The 23,428-nt window shown below is 45.0% G+C and overlaps 1 protein-coding gene across 2 annotated transcripts; it reads right to left on the bottom strand.

The window, feature by feature from the left end:
• Positions 1–6,705: 6,705 nt before the first annotated feature.
• On the bottom strand, positions 6,706–13,511 carry Il12a (interleukin 12A). Of its 2 annotated transcripts, XM_021158960.2 has the most exons (7): positions 13,481–13,511; positions 12,887–13,020; positions 10,758–10,871; positions 9,813–9,854; positions 9,698–9,739; positions 9,464–9,607; positions 6,706–7,109 (listed from the first exon to the last, which is right to left on the bottom strand). In XM_021158960.2, the coding sequence occupies exons 1-7, from the start codon at positions 13,494–13,496 to the stop codon at positions 6,954–6,956; spliced, it is 648 nt and encodes a 215-aa protein (XP_021014619.2). In that variant the 5' UTR covers positions 13,497–13,511; the 3' UTR covers positions 6,706–6,953. The 2 variants fall into 2 exon arrangements, with proteins under 2 accessions (XP_021014619.2, XP_085691465.1); XM_085835339.1 differs by lacking the exon at positions 9,698–9,739 and having other exon boundaries at positions 13,481–13,496.
• Positions 13,512–23,428: the final 9,917 nt, after the last annotated feature.

The following is a 23,428-nucleotide window of genomic DNA, read 5'->3' on the forward strand; positions in this document are numbered from 1 at the left end:
CTTGGCTGGTGGATCAGTTTCTGAATGTTCCCTGGGGTCTGGGTTAGGTGACATTGCTGGTCTTCCTATGGGGTTGCCCTCCTTTTCAGATTCTTTAACCCTTCCCCTAATTCAACCATAGGGGTCTCCAACTTCAGTCCAATGGTTGGGTGTAAGTATCTGTGTCTGTCTCAGCGGCTGGTAGGGCCTCTCAGAGGACAGCCATTCAGGCTCCTGTCTGTAAGCACATCATAGCATCAGGAATAGTGTCCAGCCTTGGTGACCCACCAGGAGATGGATCCCAAGTTGGGCCGGTCATTGGACCTCCTTTCCTTCAGTCTCTTCTCCCGTGGCACTTTCTTTTCACTCCTGTTGTTGAGTGCCAGGAGCTAGAGGCATGCACATTCATAAGTAATGTGACGTTTTCTGTACTGGAAGTTCTCTGGGGAAGTGAAGCAGCCCAGAAGCCTCGGTCACTGTGAGGACTGGGGAGGAAATGCTCTTTTGATTTACTGTGACTTTGATATGGGCAGAGAAAGGTACTTTTCGGGTTTACTGGTACAAATAAGCATGTGCCACCGACCCACCAGGAGAATCAGCATGCTTCTAGCCTCAGGCTCCTCTATAGAGTAATGTGAGCAAGCACACACAGCACTCAAAGCCTTAGCTGCTGGTGCACACACGCACACACACATACACACATACACAACCCTCTCTCTCACACACATGTATGCACAGACTCACACACATACACACATACTCTCACTCACACACACACAAATAAACACACGTACACACACCCTCTCATACACACACAGCTATGCACACACAGACACAAGACACACATACAAACACACATGTACACACACCCACACGCACACAGACACACACACTCACCTCTAAGGGCTGGTGCTGTCATGCTTCATGAGTAGGACATGCCTTAGCTTCATTTCTGGTTTCTGCTGCCACGTCAGCACTCCTCTGACTTCCCTGACCCTCTCTGTGGACTGACTATGCTTATTTCTTTCAGATAGAGACTATTTTACTTTCATAGTAGCCAAAAGCTGGAAAGAACCCAGATGTCCTTTAACAGAGGAATGGATACAGAAAATGTGGTGCATTTACATAATGGAGTACTACTCAGCTATTAAAAACAATGAATTCATGAAGTTCTTAGGCAAATGGATAGAACTAGAAAATATCATCCCGAGTGAGGTGACCCAGTCGCAAAAGAACACACATGGTATGCACTCACTGATAAGTGGATATTAGCCCCAAAGCTCCAAATATCCAAGATACAATTCACAGACCACATGAAGCTCAAGAAGAAGGAGAACAAAATACTCACAGGAGCAAATATGGAGATAAGGTGTATATATTGGATATTAGCCCTCTATCAGATGTAGGTTTGGTAAAGATCTTTCCCCAATCTGTTGGTTGCCTTTTTGTCTTATTGACAGTGCCCTTTGCCTTACAGAAGCTTTGCTATTTTATGAGGTCCCATTTGTCAATTCTTGATCTTAGATTATAAGCCACTGGTGTTCTGTTCAGGAAATTTTCTCCTGTGCCCATGTGTTTGAGGCTCTTCCCCACTTTCTCCTCTATAAGTTTCAGCGTATCTGGTTCTATGTGGAGTTCCTTGATCCACATGGACTTGAGCTTTGTACAAGGAGATAAGATTGGGTCGATTTGCATTTTTCTACTTGCTGACTGCCAGTTGAACCAGCATCATTTGTTAAAAATGCTGTCTTTTAGCCGGGCGTGGTGGCGCACGCCTTTAATCCCAGCACTCGGGAGGCAGAGGCAGGCGGATTTCTGAGTTCGAGGCCAGCCTGGTCTACAAAGTGAGTGCCAGGACAGCCAGGGCTACACAGAGAAACCCTGTCTCGAAAAACCAAAAAAAAAAAAAAAAAAAAAATGCTGTCTTTTATTCCCACTGGATGGCTTTAGCTCCTTTGTCAAATATCAAGTGACCATAGGTGTGTGGGTTCATTTCTGGGTCTTCAATTCTATTCCTTTGATCTTCCTGCCTATTTCTGTACCAACACCATACAGTTTATATCACTATTGCTCTGTAGTACAGCTTGAGGTCAGGGATGGTGGTTCCCCAGAAGTTCTTTTATTGTTGAGAATAGTTTTTGCTATCCTGGGTTTTTTTGTTTTCCCAAATGAATTTGCTAATTGCTCTTTCTAACTATGTGAAGAATTGATTTGGAATTTTGATGGGGATTGCATTGAATCTGTAGATTGCTTTCAGCAGGATGGCCATTTTTACTATATTAATTCATCCAATCCATGAGCATGAGAGATCTTTCCATCTTCTGAGATCTTCTTCGATTTCTTTCTTCAGAGACTTGAAGTTCTTGTCATATAGATCTTTCATTTGCTTGGTTACAGTCACACCAAGGTACCTAATGAAACCTGATTTTTTAAAAGATTATTTCATTATCTGTTTGTTTTATTTTATTTTGAGGTAGAGTCTTACTAAATACCCCGTTCTGGGTCCTCAAACTTTCAATCCTCCTGCCTCAATAGCCTAATGCTCTGATTATATGCATGTACCATATACTTGGCCCTTATGTCGATATTTTAGTGTCAAATGTAAGGATACATAGATACCACTGAAGATTTTTTTTTCACCAAATACATTTAAATGAATTTCTTGGTAAACCTTTAATTACAAAACCTTTTGAGGGCCAGAAAGATGGCTCAGCAGGTAAGGAAGGATGCTCTGCTGACAGCCTGAGGTGGACCACCAGAACCGATGTGGTGGAAGGAGAGAACCAACTCTTAAAAGTTGTCCTCTGACTGTCACCAGTGTCCTCTGGCACGCTTACATGCATGTGTGCAACACAATAAACAATGTAATAACAATTATTAATGAAAAAAATGGAGACAAATTCTGTGTTGCTAAGGCTAGGCTTCCCTCCACTTCTCTGCAGGGTCAAGTCCACCTTTGTCAGCCTCCTTAGTAACTGTGATTACACACAGTGTGTGTGCGTGTGTGTGTGTGTGTGTGTGTGTGTGTGTGTGTGTGTGTGTGTGCGCACGCGCGCGCGTGTATGCACGCTCGCGTTTCAAGTATAGACAATTAAAATCTTCAGAAGATGTAGTAGGAATTGTTGATTTTAAATTTTATATGTACTTTAGGTTAAATTATGAAGTCACAATGGTGCTAGCTGGAAAGAAATGTTGACAGTAAAGGGACAATAGAAATGCCCGTTGACACAGCCAAAAGTGTCTGCAGTGGACATGGGGCTGGTCTCACATTAAACCTATTTCCCCATTTGCTTCTGCGATTTCCCTTTCCCTTGGGAGGCAGAGGACCCTTTGGCATGTCTTGAGTTTTCCATATCTGCTTTTGTACATGTGACCGGGCCTCTTTCCCCAGTTCTGAGGACCCTCAGTAGGCGGATTCCATGCCAATCCATGGGTGGATCCTTCTCTGTGTCAGAGGCACGTTCAAGCTTGTTTCCTTTTTAGCGGAGCATTTAGGTCAAGGGGACTCCATGGGCTGTGCCTGGGCATGGTTTAAACTGAGGGATTTGGTCTGAAAAGTTCAGGCTCTCAGCCTTTGTTCTTGGAGGGAGGGGCCTTGCCTTTTGCCTGAATTTTTCCCAGGCAACCTTTTTGGCTGAGCACACTCTAGCTGAGTGCCCTGGAGGGTCCAGTGCCTTTGTCTGCTAAGCCATCTTATTGTCTGGTAGGACCAGTGATGGGTATCAAAGGCACTAACCCCAGAGCTTTAACAGTTTGATTTGGAGTGCCCATTAGGCACCTGCAGTGTCTTATTTCTTTACTGTATGTGTGCTTTTGAGACAGGTCTCCTTTGGCCCAGGCTGGTGTCAAATTGTCGTGTAGTAGAGCCTAGCCTTGAACTTGTGATGCTTCTGCATCTAATCCCCAAGTGCTGGGATTCCAGGCATGTGCCCCACACCTGGCTCCATCCATGTCTCATTTAATCCTTACAGTAACTCTGTGAATTTGGTTTTACTCTGTTAAATTTCACCAATGAAGAAATCGCAGAGGCTTTAATTACTCTGAGTTGCCATCCCCAAAGATGAAATAACCCTTTTAAAATTTACTAAGATGTGCTGTGTACTGAGGGTCAGGCAAATCATTTTATTTAACCATCACTCTGATCCTTGGAGGCAAGTTTGCGTATTATCTTCATTTCTTGGAAGAGGGCATGGAGGGGTGGGGGAGCCATTAAAACACTTGGCCAGAGTACATAACACTACTGCATATATCTAGCAAGATGTGAGAACTAACTATGGATTGAGGAATGGAATCTGTCCTGAAGACCTCACTTGGGCCAGTTGGGTTTGCTTTTGTTTTGTCTGAGATATGATCTTGGTCTAAAGCTTAGGCTGACTTTGAACTCATAGCCTTCCTGTTGTAGCCTCTCAAGGGTTGGTATTGCAGGCATGTACTACCAGGTCCACCTCCAGCCATTATTTAAAGCACATCTCGTATTGGTGCCTAGGACAAATATACCGAGTATGTTCCTTTACACGGACACAAGTCTGTGGAGGAGACCTTCTCTTTCTGGGCTTGACTCAAAATGAAATAGACAGTGAGTGTCATTCTCTAGAAGGAGTAGCCAGCAACTCCACAGCCTGAGAGTCACTGTGATCTGAGCTGCTCAAAGGAAAAAATAACTCTTCCTGAGACGGGCCCTGGCCCGAGGAGAGCCCCTAGCTGGGGGGAGCCCCTGACTGGGAGGAGTCCCTACCTGAGGGGAGCCCCTGACTGGGAAGAGTCCCTACCTGAGGGGAGCCCCTGACTGGGTAGAGTCCCTACCTGAGGGGAGCCCCTGACTGGGAAGAGCCTACAGTTACCCAGTTCTTTAGTGAATCTGGTCTCCAGCCACTTGTCTGATGATGGGTAGAGAGTGAGAATTGGACAGTGAGTTTGTCACAGAGGAGAGGCCACAATTATTTTCCTCTGGCCCCCTGGAGGTGAATGGGGGACCTGGTGGGAAGAAACAGCTTAGAAAAGGTGCTTCTCTAAATAAATGCCCGAGAGCCCTATTTTATTAGGAAGGAACATGGTTATCCCAGAACCAAATGATGTGGTATTCTGTTGTGGGACTCTTTAGATTCACATGGTTTAAAGAACTAGGAAGACAGAATTAATACTAAGACCAGAAGAAAGACACTTCTTAAACCAAAGGAAGGCAATTATACATGGGGTTTGGGAAAACGTTCTATATAATTTAGGCAAGTAGAGAGTTTTTCTGTTTGTAATTTAAAAAGGGCTTCCCTCTGAGAGCCCAAAGGGTCCCACGAATTGGAATAATTTAGAGAGCCTGGTAGGACACTTTTTCCAATGAAGAGTGTGATAATGTATTTGTTTAATGCACAGCAGGTCATGGCCCGAGGTTGTCAGGGAGAAAGATTTCAGTTATGTTTTATTTGAGATTCAAATGTTGAACAGAAATAGTCAAGTAATCCTTAAAAACTGTAATTCACACAGCCACTTGAGTATTGAGGCCAGCCTGGTCTCCCAGCAAAAACAAGATTAAGGGGATTGGGAAATGAGTCACAACACTTTGGCCATTTTTTTTCATGTATCTATCTGTGGTATATGTTTGTGTAATGTGTTCAAATGGGTGGATGCATAGGTGTGTGCATGAGCGTGCACATGGGCCGGGAGGCCCAGTCTCTCTCAGACCTAGAGGTCATCAGTCTGACCTCTCAACTCAGCCAGTTTGCTCCAGTCGTCCCCAGTCTGCCTGATGAACACGGGTTACAGGTTGAGTTCTAGGTACCTGAACTCTGCTTGTCACACTTGTAAGATGAACACTTTGCCCACTGAGCCATCCCCCAAGCCCCATTGTGGCCGTCTTTGCAAGATTATTTTGTTCAAATGTCATCAGAATTTTTTGTGCTGTTTTTAAGTTTGTGGTGTCAAATTGACACAAACTAGGGGTACCTAGGAAGGCAGAAGCTCAACTGAAAAAAAAATGTCTTCATCAGATTTACCTGCAGGCAAGGTAAATGCCCTGAGGGGGCAGGAGGGCCCAGCACACTGTGGACAGTGCCAATCCTAGTCTGGTGGTCCTGGGTTGTATAAGAAAGCCAGCCAAGCAAACCATGGAGAGCAAGCCAGTAAGCAGCACTCCTCCATGCTCTCTGGATGAGGCCCTGCCTCCAGGATTCTGCCCGATGTCCCTCAGTGATAGACTCTAAGCTGTAATATGGCATATGCCACTACCCCCCCAACCTCCCCCCCCAGTTTCATGGTGTTTGTTTATCAGAGCAATAGAGTGCAAACTAAGACAGTTTTCTTGCAGTGTGTCTCAGAGCATTTATACACTCTAGTTAGCTGGGCAAAGTGAGAAATAGGTTTGGCTCCAGCATTCAGGAGGCAGAGGTCATCTGATCTCTGTTAGTCAGAAGCCAGCCTGGTCTCCACAGCGAGGCCCTGTTTAAGTAATTAAATAAATAATCTATAGATAGATAGATACTCCAAGAACATCTGTGAAGTGATAACATTATTTTATTAGAACCACAAAATAAGGTATGTTTCAAATTCATCTGATAAGAAATATTATAATAAATAGAAAATAAATAAATATAAATAGGCTCATGTACTTTCATGAGTATAAAATATAGCAATAAATACTTTTAAATAAGGGGTGACTGAGTGTTTTTGTAAACACTTTGGCACAAAAACAATAGCTTATCAGTTCTTGCTCTTCTGCTAACACATTGAGGGAGGACGTCTTTGCCCCTTAACAATATTTTGATGAAAACTTACAAACAACTTGTATAGTGAATATGAGAGAAGCGATGGAGGGGACCATGCTGAGGTAGCTGCGCCACCTGTGGGGATACGAGAATGTGATGGGAGAACAGATTCCTGAAGGAGCTTAAGGCCCACCAGGCCAAGGCCACCTGACTCTTATGAATCTTTCTTTGTTTCCTATCTGTGTGAGGAGGGCGCTGTGGCAGAGGGCCTTGAGCCTTTCAGGCAGAGCTCAGGTAGTTCATCACCCTGCTGATGGTCACGACGCGGGTGCTGAAGGCATGAAGCAGGATGCAGAGCTTCATCTTCACTCTGTAAGGATCTGCTTCTCCCACCGGAGGTTTCTGGCGCAGAGCCTCGCCGTTATGATTCAGAGACTAGAAAGAAACAACAAGCATAGCATATACACAATTTAAAAATTAGAATGTTTGTCTACAAAATGGGAGACAGTCAATGCAAAGTCCAGTGCCTGCAACCTAACCCCTCATCACACTCCTAGACCCATTTCACATCTACTCCTGCTGTGTTCCTGCAGGAAAAGAGGGAAGAAATACTCTTTTGTGAGCATATACTTATGTTTTTAATGATCTCTGACGAGACTCCTAAATTTCCCAGAAAAAAAAATTGTCATTAGGGCTGATCTCTCAACAGGTGTGAGTCTGTGAGGTAGCACCTGCAACAATAGCTAATTAATTTTTATAAATTATGTAAGAAGTCCTGTCCTTTTAGAGGAGGGAGTTGGAGGGTAGGTAGGATCTATGGATTAGAGCTTATTATCAACAACAGACCTATCCCTGATAGATACGCTATTTGTGTTAGATAAACAAGCCAGTACCGTGTTTCCCCACTCGATCCTTTGATTTCATAACATAAAATAAGAACTTAGGTTTCTGCGATGTTTAAGATTTTTGCTTGCTCCTCACAAAAATCTCAAGAGAGACATAGGGTATTTAAAGTCTTATTTTAAATATTTACATAGGGTATTTATCTTATTTTACAAACAGGCTGACAGGAGTTAACCCTGTCAGCATAGCTGGCTGGTCCCTGGTAGACCTCTTCCTGCTATCCGAATCACCTGACTTCTGGCCTTGTTCATGCAGTATCCATTACAAATCTCTGCATGGTAGGTTGTTTGACCTGCATAAAGTTCACTGTCTTTCAAAGGAGTCATCTGGCAATATGTAATATCCTGGGTGGTTTTATGTTAACTCTACACAAGCCTGTGGTCATTGAGAAAAACACCTCCAGCCAGATTGGCCAGTGGGCAAGCCCGTGGTGATTTTCTTGATTGACAGTTGATGTGGGAGGCACCAGCTCACCCTAGCCTGGTAGTCCTGGGTGCTATACAAAGCACGCTGAGCAAGTCATGTGGAACACTCCAGTCACCGGGAGTCCTCTCCAGCATCAGCTTCTGACTCCGTTTCCTTGGATAATAGACTCACTACACTCTATAAGATGAAATAAACCCTTTCCTCCCCAACTTGCTTTCGGTCATGATATTTTATCTAAGAAATAGAAATCCTGTGCAAGACAGTATGTATGAAATGAAAAACAATTGCTTTCCAGGCAGTGACTTCTGAACATACGTTCATCCCACGTCTTGGTTGCCAAGGTGCTCGTCTCTGGTGTGCACACTCCTGTGTTTGTGTTACTGGTGGTACAGCAAAGTTCCCACAGATACCTAACACTGTAATTACCTAGATGTAAGACCACTTTTCATTTTGGTCACATTTTGGTTCAAAATAGATTATAATTGGACACCAGCCCCAAGTGTTTCCCCTAGTAATATTTGAATATGTGTGCAGCCCCCTAGAGTGTCCATCCTATATATTTAAAAAAGGACACATGTATGTTTGCCTGTATTATATGCACTCACACATGTGCATATCTGTGCCTACACCTTGCAGAAGCCAGAGAAGAGATCATGTGACTCTCCATCTTATTCCTTTGAGGTACGCTCTCTCCCTGAACCTGGAGATTTCATGGCTAAACTTGCAGCAAGAAAGCCTCCGTAGTCCTCCTGTCTCCACTCTCTGCAGTTAGAGAGCAGTTCAAGACCACACCCTGTTTGTTACATAGGAGCCCCAGGCCAAACTCAAGTATCTTAATCATCGGACTGTCTCTCCAGTCCTAATCTTGAACCTTTAAGAAAAGAATGTATTTAAAACAACAACAAGACAGACAGTGGTGGCACACACCTTTAATCCCAGCACTTGAGAGGCAGAGGCAGGTGGATCTCTGAGTTCAAGGCCAGCCTGGTCTACAGAGTGAGTTCCAGGATAGCCAGAGCTACACAGAGAAACTCTGTCTCGGAAAACAAAACAAAACAAAACAAAACAAAACAAAACAAAACAAAACAAAACAAAACAAAACAAAACAACAAAAAAACCCTTTTGTAGGGGACCCTAGTTCATCCTCTTAAGCTTCAGTTTCCTCCTCTGTAGAGACCTTATTTGCTTGTTGTGGGATGGTACGAGAAGACGCATTTGAGAAGTGTCTGATTTGTATCACGAGTCAACAAATAGAAGGCTGCTTGCATTTGCCCTTACTGTAGAGGCCTTCTCAAGGCTGTCTAAGCAAATGTAACCTCGCAAGGCCTTTCACGGGGGATGCGTGTGGGAGGGGGTGTTCAGGTCTCTCCCAGCCCAAGCTGTGCTGATTTTATCATATCTAATAAAGGACCTCTCTTCACCATGGAAAAGGAGCCCTGGCTGATAGGAGGAAGCCTTACCTGCATCAGCTCATCGATGGCCACCAGCATGCTCTTGTCCAGAATGATCTGCTGATGGTTGTGATTCTGAAGTGCTGCGCTGATGGCCTGGAACTCCGTCTGGTACATCTTCAAGTCCTCATAGATGCTACCAAGGCACAGGGTCTAGAGGGCAGGGCAAAATGGGCAAGGAACCATTGAGATGGGCTGGAACTACAGGACCCTGCTGCATTTCAGAAAAGTGATGTGGCTTACCATCATCAAAGACGTCTTCTGTGGGGGCAGGCAGCTCCCTCTCTAGAGAAAGAATGACCAGGCATCAGTGTTATGAATCCGTCATGGGGAAGGAACCTTTAGAGTGCTTACTTACTGTTGTGGAAGAAGTCTCTCTAGTAGCCAGGCAACTCTCGTTCTAGAAGAAAATCATAAACCGCGGAGTTCGTCGTTGTCATCAATCATCACCATCATCATCATCATCATCATCTGTTTCTATTGTAGCCCTGGCTGTCCTGGAACTTACTCTGTAGATCAGGCCGACCTCAAACTCACAGAGATCCATCTGCCTCTGCCTTTCAAGTGCTGAGATTAAAGGCATGCATACCCCTCCTCCCCATTCACTCTTAATATAAATCTCTCTGATTTTTTTTTCTCAAACTAGCTTTTCATTCCAGTAAAAAGCATAAGAAACTTCACCATCATAACTACTTTTGGGTGGTATGTATAGGATTCCTGTGTGCACGTGTGTGCAGGTGCATGTACGCGTGCAAATCGGAGGATGATCTTTGGGGGCTTTCTCAGTCGCTTCTCCTGACTTTCGTGTTTTCTGATACAGGTTCTCTCACCGGGCCTGCAGCTCATGGATTCAGCTAGACTAGCTGGCCCAGGTATCCTCCTGTCTCTGCATGTGAAACCATCACACCCAGCTCTTACATGGGTGCTGGGGATGGGAACTTAGGTCGCCAGGCTTGTGACATAAGCACTTCAATAAGTGAGCTTCACCCGCCACACCACCCCCTTTCTTTTTAAAGATGAAATCTTGTTGTGCATCCCTGGCTGGCCTCTAACTTAACAGGAGCCGGCCTTCCTCTATCCATCAAGTGCTGGAACTAAAGGTCTATACCACCATACCCAGCTCCTAGTTACTGAGTATATCCCTCAGCTTGTAGAACTATTTGTATGGTTGTTCACTTTTTTTTTTCTTCAAAACTCTCACGTTTGATAGCTACAAGTAAATGTCTGGAGACAGCTGAGGTTGGCTGCACGGCTCTTAATTGTGGTTTTTTTTGTTTGTTTTTTGGGTGGGGGTCCTCCATACCTTGTGTAGTTCCAGTGGTAAACAGGTCTCCAGTGTGCTGGTTTGGTCCCGTGTGATGTCTTCATGATCAATGTCTTCAGCAGTGCAGGAATAATGTTTCAGTTTTTCTCTGGCCTGGGAAAAACATAAGGAGAAGCTGAGGTGAATCTCTCAGCAAGACAGCTGGTTCCCTCTGAGACCTGCATCGCAGTGGAGCAGCAGAGCCTAGGCTGGCCGCTCTGAACCGTCATCTCTTTGGCCTGTAGGAAACTCAGGCTCTTCATAAGCTGAGAAGAAACCCGACTTCCCGCATGCTCTCCCTACCCTCCTCCCCCTTTGCCTAGGCTGTCTTCCAGCAGGGTATTTTTTTTTTTTTTTTTTTTGAACACTGGGGTGGTTGCAGCAGACTGCACTCATCAGCATCAGTGCCACACTGTGCTGCTTGCTTCTGGTGAGTCCTGTGGCTTTTCCTTTTGCCAAGCAGCTGTGCCCTATGAATCTCTCTCTCCCTCTATTTTTTTTTCAAGTTTAACTTCTAAAGAGGAAACTGTTAAAGTCACAGCTTGATGGCTGTAACAAACTTGCAAGCCCTAAATACTAGTTGAGCTTTAATTTACATACGCGGGGACTGTCTCTTATTCCCTGGTGTGCTGGAAAGCACCACTGAACAGAATTACACAACGTATTAAGAAGTCAACAGCTCTCTGACTGAAGGCTGGGATGACTTTTCCATGCAGCTCTGGTACTGGCGTGTGACAAAGAACAGACAGCAATGTGCCCCCATGGATTCCGTGTTCAACTAGAGAGCAATAGTGACCCAAACTAAAACAAGGTTGAATTCTATTGTGTCTCGAAGCCCAGCACTGGTATTTGGCAGCAGAGGAGTGAGGAGCTGCTATTTAACTTTGAACGCCTCATCCCCTCCACACCAAACCTCATCTTAGGAAAACAGTCTCTCCCCTCTGCAGGGATTCCTTTGGGAACCTCTCGTAAGGTTTCTCCTTCATTTTAAGATTTCATGACTACGAGTGTTCTGCCTGCATGTATGTCTGTGTAGCATGTGCTCAGTGCCCACAGAGGCACAGAGAAAACGACAGGTTCCCTATGATCAGAGTTACCATGATTGTGAGCCACCAGGAGGGTGTGGGAAACTCCAGACCTCTGGAAGAGCAGCCAGCTCTCTTAACCACAGAGCCATCTCTCCCTCCTGGGAACCCCACTCAATTAAGATTGAGCTTGGAGGAACAGCCAGCAGCACATTATGCAAGATGGGAGGTAAAGAAAGAAAATTCACCAAGAAGGGCTTGTGGAGCAGAGCTTATCTTGGGATAGCCTTAAGACAACAAGCTAGAAGATCCTCAAGAAAGATTTAAAAACACAACAGGAAGACAGTTTCCCTCCTTTCCTCCTCTGTTCCCAGGTGCTTATGAATGCAAGCTCTGTTGGGGGATAGAACCCGGAGACCCATTCATAATTAAGCCAGAATTCTACTGGATCTCCAGCCCTAGCAGCTGCAGGATATCTCCAACACATTAGCATTTTGCTGTAGCTTTGTCCCCAAAGCGAGAGGAAACCGTGGCAATTTTACAACAGAAAAGGCTATTTTGCATTCAAACATGAAACCTGAGAAAAATGAGTGGAGCCGTGAATAAAACTGGATCACACTCGCCCCAGAAAAATGGAGGCTGGACCTGCTTGCTATCTGATGTCTGAGTCCTCCCTGACATGTGTCCATCCGACCAGGGACTGCATCACTATGCTGGACACTGGTGAGCAGGGGGAGAAACAATCTAATTCATCTCTATGGCTTGTGAAGCACAGAGAGTGTACCTAGAGACTGTCTCCCTGTTCCACCTGCCCTGAAGCAGAAACAGGGAGCACCTGACACAGTGCCACACAGGCAGGCAGTCTGGGAGGGACATTGCAAGTCCCCACTTTCCTCTGTGTAGACACAGCCTAAACCAATGCCGTTACAATTTATTACCATTCTTCCTTTCTCTAGAGACACAGTTTCCTTTAGATTATATTTAGAAGTCTTGAAACCCTCTAAGGTTCCTGCCAGCTACCATAAACTTCCCAGCAGATACCAGATAGGTTAGAAGTCATTTCAACAGCAGAACTTTGAAGCCAGAAGGACAGGAGAAACTCACCGTCTTCACCATGTCATCTGTGGTCTTCAGCAGGTTTCGGGACTGGCTAAGACACCTGGCAGGTCCAGAGCCTGGAATGACCCTGGCCAAACTGAGGTGGTTTAGGAGGGCAAGGGTGGCCAAAAAGAGGAGGTCTGGAAGGGAAACAAAGGGCAGGTGGAGCTTGTCAACTTGGTTTTGACCTGCCTCTTTCTTCAGCCATTCTGGCAATTTTTTCCATCCATTCCTTCTGGGTACTGACCTCCCTCCACGCATAATTTAAGCCCTTCCCCGGGGCTGACAGATGAAGCAAGACCTCCCAGATCTTGTTTGGGGGCTGCCTGAGACCTGCGTTTTCCTTACTTTGGTTTCAAGGCTGGGCTTTAGTTCTCTTCTGTGAAACGGGCATAGCCGTAGCCCCCAGGGTTGTTCTATAATGAGACCATGCTCGGTGCAGCGCAATCTAGCACGACCATCTTTCCCCTCTTCCTTCCCTTGGCCTGCAATTGCTGGCAGCCCTTTAGTCTCCCTTAATGGGTCCAGGGCTTCTGTCTGTTCTTTCTCAAGCCTTCTCCCCTGATCAAGTCACCCTGGTCCCAGCCCTCAGGTACTTACAGCGTGATTGACACATGCTGGACCGGCACTGAGAGGAGCTGCTGGATGCCGAGGGTGAGGCTGTTGGAACGCTGACCTTGGGAGACACATTTTTATAATTGTCTGGATAGCCGGCAGGACTTTCCCAGGACTGTGTCTCTTGCTTTCTCTCTCTGTCTCTACATCTCAAGGACAAGTGCGTCGATCGCCCCCAAGGCTGGTGGCGCTTTCGAATTAACTCTCGGAGTGCCCGTTTGAGGAGATTCGGGACCGTCCCACCGCCCACCACACTCAGAGCGAAAGCAAAACCGGCCTGCGAGTAGCCACTCTTGTCCCGGGACAGGTCTGTCCTGCTCCACTAGCCCCTAGCCCTAACACGCTGCCCAGTGCCCCTTCCAAAGAAGCACAAGCTACCCACTCGTCTCTCCATCGTGGACACTGGAGTCTGACTCAATGTGTTTTGCGAATCTGTCCTACCTTGAAAGTATAAAGGAACAAAATAGATGTGGTGGCTATATATCGCTTAAAACTCAGTTCTGGCAGTTTTGATTTAGTGCGACGACTGCACAGCATCTTGGGAGAAAAGGGCCCAGAGAGAGTAAGGCCATCGCTCTGCAGGAGCCTAAGAGGCAGCAAAGGCTCCTGCAAGCCTCCAGATCTGCAAGAAGGCATTACTTGGCTGCCAGTGGGATGCATTCTGAGCTAGTTTTGGAAATGGGAATCAACACAGTAGGAGGCAGAGGGCAGATGGGAACGGAGTTGCAAGTTGTGATACTGGTGGGGATATATCTGGTCATTGCTGAGAGATTTTGAACAACATCTTTAGCCTTTCTGGAATTTTACCATAGAGATATCCTTGAATGTGCACGGTGAGAAGATCTCTTCAGCAGCAGTGTAGACGCCGGATGCAAGGGTCCAGCTCAGATCCAAGGGAGTAGATGGCGGGATATGGCCAACCCATGGCTCCATTCAAGATGGAGAACAAAGGTGGCTGAAGGGATTCCCAGTGGGGTAACAGGCTAACACTTGATAATTCCCCAGGCGGATTGAGCGTTGTCCCAGCTCCTGCAAAGAAAGTGTGAGAGTTGGAAGCTTGCAATGACAAGCTGTGTTTTGGAGGTTTGGGGTAGGAGGTTCCTTGGAACTAAACTCCTTTCTACCCCAAGACAGCCTCACTGGGTGTGCAGAGAGAGGAGGCCCTGCTTGGTCATTGACTTGGAGCCGGCCATGTGTCTGGCTTCCCCCAGACCCATCCAGCTGTCAGAGCCCACCTCCTATTGAGGCAACCATCTCCATAACCACAAGCCTTTGGGAGCATAGGAGAGAAGGGCCGGTGCTTCTTCCTTCTGAAGTCCACTAAAGCCTGGACAGAGGAGACCAGTGAGCACTTACTCAGCAGGGTGGACCTCTGTTGAAAAGGGCAAGCCAAGCCAATAAGAAGGACACCATAGCAGCTCTGATCAGTGAGGTCCCTGTGGCTGTGAACTGGGGACAAGGGACAATCGATGATTAGAATCACTGATGTCGTAATAGTTTATGTAGAGCTGTGCTTGCCCAGGAGGTTACGATGAAGCTCATTTAAGAGAGCTGTTCCTTTCCTAGAGGGCAAACTCTTATTTTAAAAAAGGTAGTTCCTGCCATCCAGGTGAGCCCAGAGCCTCTGTTCAGTGTACATTCTTGGCCACCAGACACAGTTCCTAACCCATGCTTTTAAAATACAACTTTAAAAAAAAATTCTTGTAGAATTCACACATGATACAATGTATTTTGATCATATTTGTCCCTCAGGCCTTCTCCAACGATCCTTCACTCACTTCTATCACGAGTTTAATTTGTCCTGTTTAAACACTCATAAATCAAGAGCAGAGTCAACTAACCAGGGGCCACAACTCCCCCCCCCCAAAAAAAAAGCCTGAATGTCCCTCCTGAAGAAGTCCTGAAATGTCATGGTCCCTCAGCTAAGGGTGGGGGCTCATGGAGTCCTTCATGCTCCATGTTGGAATCTTGCCTGGGTGAACCTGAAAACCTGTTGTGCAGTGCCAACTACTAGGACAGCTGCCTTAGGTTGGCAAGTGCACTGTTGCTGTATTCCAGAGAAACAGTGTTTCTCCTCAGTCTTCCCTGACCTCTGCCCTTTACACCGTTTCCATGCCCTCTTCCTCATGGTGGATAAACCTTGCAGTGAAGGCTGGGATACAGATGTTTCATTCCTGGGTAAGCACTCCACGGGTGAGCCGGAGCACTCAACGCGTACTTACTTTCTGTATATGTTTGTCAAACATTTTCTGATGGTTTTACTTTCCTCTGTAATGTTACTTTTCTTTAAGTTTGTTTGGTTATTTCTGGTTTTTTGTTTTGTTTTGTACTTTGTTTGTTTGTTTGACTATTAGCCCTAACAGTATTTAGTACTGTATTAGAGATAGAGGTCAATGCTATAGGAAAGAAAAACAAATGAGAGATTTTAATGCTGGAAACGAAAAGACAAGACCATCATTTTAACATAGTTCGGTAGACGCTGAGGCACAAGTTCAAGGCCTGCCTGGCTGCAGGGTGGCAGGCCATCCTGAGCACTGACATGAGAGCTTGTCTTAAAACATTTTTTTTTTAAAGAGAGATCTGGTGATATAGCCCGTTGGCAGAGCATTGGCTTAGTACAGGCAGTCTCGTGTGTGATGCTGAGGGCCGATTTCAGCTGTTGAGAGGATTATTGATGACAACCATAGTTTCAGTTTTGAGTGGGTGAATTTATTAAGTTTAAGGCAAGTGAAAGTACAATAAATAAATAAATAAACAAATAAATAAATATCAAATGGCAGTAGAAACAGGAAGAAGATAGGAATACATCATCAACTCAGGAACTCCTAATGTCCAGCAGAGTCGACTGCAGTAGCCTGACCGAGAGAGCAGGGCCTTACAAAGCATCCAGGAGAAACTGACTGGGGAAGTTGAGGTGGTCACCTGGAGTTCCAGGTTGAGCTTTCTCTCCAGGAATGCATAGCCTGATTAAATCAGCTTTGGAAAGTTCTTAGCTATGAATTAGCTCTCCATATAATGCCTATAGTTTCCAACCTGAGCTCATCTCAGGTTTCCATCGACAGCCTCCTCAGATTCCAATCAGACACACAGACAGCCTCTTGAAACCATCTACATGATTGGTGATGCTCTTTCGGAATTTCCTCCTTTCTAAGAACTGGGGTCAGGTGATTCCACCTGCCTGTTTTCTACCAGTTCACTGTTCTAGGTCACTCTGACTTTCTTCACTTATGTCTCAACAACTGCTAGGTTCTGTTACTGAAGGTTGACTTTTTAGTTACTGTCTGCTTGTGGTTTTATTTTTTCTACTTAGATTTTAAAACTATATAGACTTTAGGTCCTTGAGGCAGTCCCCCATCTTGTATCCATTCTCCTTACCATGTTGACAGTCATTATGTTCTGAGTCTGATTATTCCAGTGTCTAGATTACTTGTGTATGATCGGAATGTACATTTTGCTCTTGAACCTGTCTCTCTCTAGCTGGTCATTTTCTATTGACTCGTAGACATCTCTCTGTGTCTGTCTGTCTGTGTCTGTGTCTGTGTCTGTGTCTGTGTCTGTGTCTGTGTCTGTGTCTGTGTCTGTGTCTGTGTCTGTCTCTCTCTCTCTCTCTCTCTCTCTCTCTCTCTCACACACACACACACACACACACACACACACTCTCTCTCTCGGTTTGTGTTCAGGGGTGTCAGCAGTCAGACCAAAACCAGAAACCCCCAGAATCCATGAGGGATCAAGCTGGCTTGAGGTTCCATTTCTAAAAGCTAGTTTTTATGTCTTTGTACTCATTTCTAGAATGAGTTTCTACTGAAAGTACAAAGAGCTTCCCAAGGCTTCCCTGCTCTGGTGGGCTCTGAACCCCAGCGTTTATTTGTTCATCTCCACAGGACCATGATCACCTCTGCATAATTCCTCAACTCCTTTTTATTCTGTCTGTTTCACACCTGCCCTGCTCTGCTTATGAATGAGGAAGGACACAGGAGCCAAGAGCATCTCTGTCCATACAAGAATCTCTGTTTTACACTCTCCCTTCAGGATTTTGTCTGAAGCCCTGGTTAACTTGGTGTATCTGAGTTTCAGCCTTTTTTTTTTTTTTTTTTTTAGAGCCTCCTCAAGCCGGAGTCTCTTTCCTGCTAACAGCCATTTTCTGCCCAGCGTCTCAGTTTTCAATCCATACCCACTGTGCTTATGAACTGGCAAGTGCCTGAGCGGAGAGTGCCAGCAGTAGGGGCGTTTCCTGGGAGTTCTCCAGCTTTCAAAGATCTTGGCTTCTCAAGGCCCTGGCTGCACAGACAGCTTATTAATGCATTTGGAATAGAAGAAATGTTAAAAAAAAAAGATAAAGAAGAGGAGAAAGAAAGGAAGACAGAAAGAGAGGAAAAAGATTCTTCTAGCTGTTTTTATGGAATAGTCGCCATACAATCTGAAACCGGAAATGTCTGGGGAGATGTGGGGGATGGGCCCCAGGGCTTTGCAAGCCTACGCCCACTGAGACACTCTCCCAACCCAGGCAAATAGAAACAAGCTTGAATGTGCAATGTGATCAAAGTTCCAAAACTAAAGCTTTGCCTATGTTCTTTTTAAAAAATAGTATAGCATTCCCAATACTCTTGGTACTAGACAGCTCTGATGGATGGAGATAATAATGATGTAAGCCAATACTGTTATTATTATCCCTGAGACGACGAGTTTTAATTGTCTGCCTGATTGGATTAAGAAATGGCTAGGGGGTTAGTGCAACCCATCTTTGAATATGTCTGTAATGATGTTTCAGAGACAACTGGGTCATGGACTGATCAATGCACGGATGATGCCTTGTTGAATACATAATATGATAGCATTATTGGGAGGTAGCAAAGGGGAGAAGACACATAATCAGAGGAAGTATGTCATTTGCAGTGGGGGTTTGGATGGTGTGGAGTATGTTATATGTCATCTGGCTTTTTTTTTTTAATTTCTGTTTTTTGTTGTTGTTGTTTTTTTGTTTTTCGAGACAGGGTTTCTCTGTGTAGCCCTGGCTGTCCTGGAACTCACTTTGTAGACCAGGCTGGCCTCGAACTCAGAAATCTGCCTGCCTCTGCTTCCCTGGGATTAAAGGAGTGCACCACCATGCCTGGCATTTCTGTCCTTTTTTAAACTTCCTGTCTGTGAACAAATTAAGATGCTCCTGAGTCAACTAATCCTGTCACCATGGTAACCTGCCTTCCAGTGGGCCCAGAAACAGAGCCACTGACCAAGGGCTGAATACTCCACAGCCATTGGCCAAAGTAAAATCTTCCTCCCTTAATCCCTTCTGTCAGATATTTTGGTCACTGTTTTACAAAAGTAACTGATACAATTCTCATTTTTACAAACAAGGAAACCGAGGCACGGGGTGTCGTCTTAGCTAGTGTGAGCAGCGGTCGCTGAGGGTTGAATCTATGTGGTGAAATCTTCCTTTTCACACCTTCAAGTTCTGTAAGTAACTAGGTCCGTGGATGTTTACTGTAAACCATTTGGATTTGCAAGTGAATGGAAGTCTAAAGTTGTGTTTTATCATTTGTCTCTGTGGCTTTTCTTGTGTTACTGCAGAAAATATTTGTGAAAATGAGACATAATGGAACCAGAGAGATGGCTCAGTGGGTAAGAGCTGGTGCTGCCCTCTAGAATTGAGTACTGGTCCCAACGGGTTCCCTGGACTGGGAAGGGACAACTCCATCCTCAGGGGATCGAGACTGTCTTCTGGACTCTGAGGGCACCTGCATCCCTGTGCACATATCCTCACACCGACATGCATATATAAACACATAATTAAAAAAAATAGTGGAGGGGAAAAATCTTATAGAACCCTACCCCTAAAGTAAGAACTGCAGGTTGCAAGGAGAAATAATCCTGTCCAGGGATGAGCCTTTACATCAGTTATCCAATAGGAACCCGCCATCCCTGAACGTATACACGTATAAGCAATAGAAAATGGACTCAGCAGGCTGAGTTCATGTTTATGCATATAGATGTACTAGTACCACTTAAAGAAAAAATGACCATGAGTCTGAGAGTGAGGGCAGGGTGAGACATAGGGAAGTTTGGAGGGAGGAAGGGAAGTGTGTGTGTGTGTGTGGGGGGGGGGACAGTGTAATTATATTTTAATTACAAAATAAAAAAAATCTTTTAAAGAAAATGAGTGTTGTGGTTGCGTAGTGCAGGGTGAGGAGGTAGTTGAGGGCAAAGTCTCTCTGGTGTTTTCTGGGCTGAGCTGGGTTCTTACATGCACTGTGGAAGAAGCTGTAGCTCTCTCTAGGCAGTTCTAGATGGTAGTGACTCCATCTTTTCCAGGAAGCGGGTCTGAACCTGCACTTTGTAGTTACACACCTCTGTTTACTACATGACCCACTGCTTGGGAAATTTACAGGGACTGAGCCCATTGGTTTCAAAGAAAGGAGAAGGAAAATAGACCAGGAAAACACAGGGCCAATTGGTGTTTCAGAAGGAAGAGTGGGACTAGCTTTCTGTTCTAAATGTTTCCTTTAGTGTCAGAGCAAAGCTTTGTATCTAGTTGGTTTCCAGAGAAGCAGCTGCAGGAGGGAGACCTTTCTGACATCCCACAATCTCATTTCCTCTGGTGTTTTCACAGCTTGAGAGATGCCCTAGTAAGGACAGGAACTTAACTCATGTCAAAGAACTCCAAGGGTCTGAGACCACATTCTGCGTATTACCCCTGCTAACAGCATCCTTTATGTAACAGGTAGGAACAGCTTTGAGTGGTTTTCCTCTAGAAACTAGATAGTAATATTCCCACATCCAAAAAAATATATAGCTCTATAAAGAGTTTAAGCAATGCATTCTTGTAATGCAATAGAAAATGATCTATCTTGTATTTAAATAGGGCTAAACTAATTTGCTGCAATGGTTTCAGGGCAGCCATCTGACAAATAGCTTCTACAAATCTACAAAAATGGATTCTACAAATTCTACCAAAAGCCATTATCATCTGAACCAAGATCTGGGGATATGGCAAACAAAAAGTCACTGAGTTGTATACAAAGTTCCATGAAGATTTCCAAATTAATGCTCTTTTTCTTGAGCAAACTGATTAGGAACTTTTTAAATAAAAGCCTCATAACTCAGATCTCTTTGCTGAGCTAAGGACAGGTGGACGCCTCCAGCGCTGAGCTGAGGGGGTGAACTGTGAGACCCTTCACACTGAGCCCGTGACTTTCTGAAAAAGCATGCCTTCTAAATTGGCGCTACTTCCCCTTAAAACCAAACCAAACCAAACCAAACCAAACCAAACCAAACCAAACCAAACCAAACAAAAAACAATAACTGTTACTTTTTGAATAATAAAGAAAATATATCACTGTTAGTATATAGAATGCAGAAAATGCCTTCCAGAGGACAGTTTACTCCAGGAGAAACCAATAGTCTGTTATTTTGTTTGTATGATTGGTTTGGCTTCTCAAAATAGGCTTTCTCTGTGTATCCCTGACTGTCCTGGAACTCTCTCTGTAGATCAGGCTGGCCTTGAACACAGACATTCTCTAGCCTCTGCCTCCTGAGTGCTGGGATTAAAAGTGTGAGCCTCCACTGCCCAGTTAGGTTATTGTATTTTAATGCTAGGGTCTTCTATGTCAATAGGATAGTTGAGTGTCTTCAGTCCTTAAGTGGTGTTGTCCTCCAGGGAATCTTGGTACTTTTTCCACTTGTGTTTAGGGGATTTTTTCACCCCAAATATTCTAGCTAGGGTGACTCAGGGAGGAGTGGCATTGCTGCTTGCTGGTGACAGCTGCTAATGTTTATTGTGTTCGTGTTGTTGCCAGGGACTGTTACAGACAGTTGTCCATTATCATTTTGTCCAGTCCTCATAAACCCTATATGCCAGACGTCATTGCTGTCACTGTTTTACAGACCAGGAAACGGCTTTAGAGAGCTAAGCTTAACCTCGTGAGGCAGTGTAAGAGTGGGGTTTGAACCCAGCATAGTGTTGCTGCTCTCTTAAAATACAAGTGTGATGAGAGGGATGCTTGAACATGGGAGAATATTATGCAAATACAGGCTTTTGGGGAAAATGCTTTTAGGATACCTATTAAAAGCCTTTTAAAACAACTTAAAAAAATAAATCAAAGTAACCAAGTTTTGAGGCCCAGGTTAACGGTGTTAGTTAACATTTTGGTCAGCGATGATCTGCAGAGACACAAAGGAGGGAGATGGAGTGTCTGCTTTTCCTCTGCTCTAATACTCAGTGTGAAACACTGATGCATCCAGATGGAAGTAAGATTTTTGGCCACTTCTGTCCTTGATTTAGCTAATAATATCTGTTATGTCTCCTCGTTGGTGTGTAGCTGGTGCAGTTCATGTGCTGCTGTACCACAGCATACACTGCAGGTCCCAAGAACTCAGCTCCCCTTATTTTCCTTTCTATTTCCAACAGATGTGATAGTATCTGGACAAAAGACAAAACCGCAACAGTTTAGCTTGTGAGTCTTGCCTTTGTTTTTTATTCCGGAGTTGGGAAGTATTTCATTCATGGAATAGAAGAGTTCTGCTGAACAGAGCAGGGGGAGCTCAGGCACAGAAAGGAGCTGAAGAGCCTGATGTGGTGGCCCAACCTTGGGAAGGCTGAGGCAGGAGGATCTCAAGTTCAGCCAACCTGGGCTACATCATGACACTTGCCTCAAACAAAACAACACAGAGCAAAACAAGGCAGAGCTGATGAAAGTGGAAGCATTCCTGTCCAGAAAAAGAAAAGAAAAACCAGAGTGATTAATCCCTGTGAAGAGTCAGAGGAACAAAGCAATAGAAAACCTCGCTGACTGGTTCGTAGGAACTAAGACACACAGAAGGGAAGTTCATTTCTGAGCCAGTCAAGACTGATAGTGGCTCTGTGTGTAGCTTAGCAATTCCTCATGTAGAGGTGGCTGGAAGAGCAGTTGTGCACACCAGAGGTGGTGGAGGGCTTTCCCTTCTCAAATCAGGTCCTCTGAGCACATGGTTGGAGTTACTATCACTAAGAAGCATTTAAACCAACAGTATTGGCGTGCACTGGGTTCTGAAATGTCATGCTCAATTTGATGCTAAAGATGAGGCAGTGTGCCTCCTGGTTGCATCCTGGTTCAACTATCTAAAGCTGGATAGAGACCTCCAGAAGTTGCAGGGATAGCACAGAGGATTCTGTGATTCACTTATAACATTGCCGAGGCAGCCACTGGGACCATATCATAGACCAACAGCAAGAGGATAGGGCTACCATGGAGCTAGGTGGAGGTGGTCTGTGCTCCAGATCTATGGAGGTTATGATGCTATAGTGGCTATATATGGGAAGGATAACTTTGATGATGGAGTGAGGAGTGAGCTGTATGATCTGTCAAGATACAGTGCTGTTGCTGGTGATGCAAGCTTGGGTTTCTGTGGTGGTTACTTTGTTCCTATGAGAGGCATGTCTCTTTTGTGCAACTGAAAATAGCCATTGCTGATTCTCAGCACTGAATCCCACTGAACTCATGCAGGTTTTGGAGCTGACGACAGAGTATCAGGAGAAGCAGATGTAGACCCTATAGCCCACTCGGATGCTGCCTGCCATGTGCAAAGATGCTGCATCCACGAGTCATCTTGGTTTGGATCTTGGAGGTGTCTCTGTAAGTTCTTTAATGAAAATGGAGAAGGAATAGGTCATAGGGAAGGATATGTGTGTTTAAGAGGGGGAGTGGACGTGATCTGAGAATCTCAGTGAGAGCTGCCTGTGGTCATTGTTGGAAGTCAACATAACCACCCCCCAACCTAGCCCCCCCAGGCACCCCACCCTCCCTGCATGCAGCTGTCCTTGCTAACCGCCAATGTTATTTTACACTGTGAATTCTCCCTGCTCTGTTGTGTGTAGATTGTGTACGTCATTATGTCCCTGGTTTTTATAACTATGGTGTGATCAGTAAGGATTCCTGTAATGCTGCTTTTAAAAATGCT

The sequence above is a fragment of the Mus caroli genome, unplaced genomic scaffold, assembly GCF_978045245.1.
Source record: "Mus caroli unplaced genomic scaffold, Mus_caroli_1 scaffold_3, whole genome shotgun sequence".
NCBI classification, from domain to species: Eukaryota; Metazoa; Chordata; class Mammalia; order Rodentia; family Muridae; genus Mus; species Mus caroli.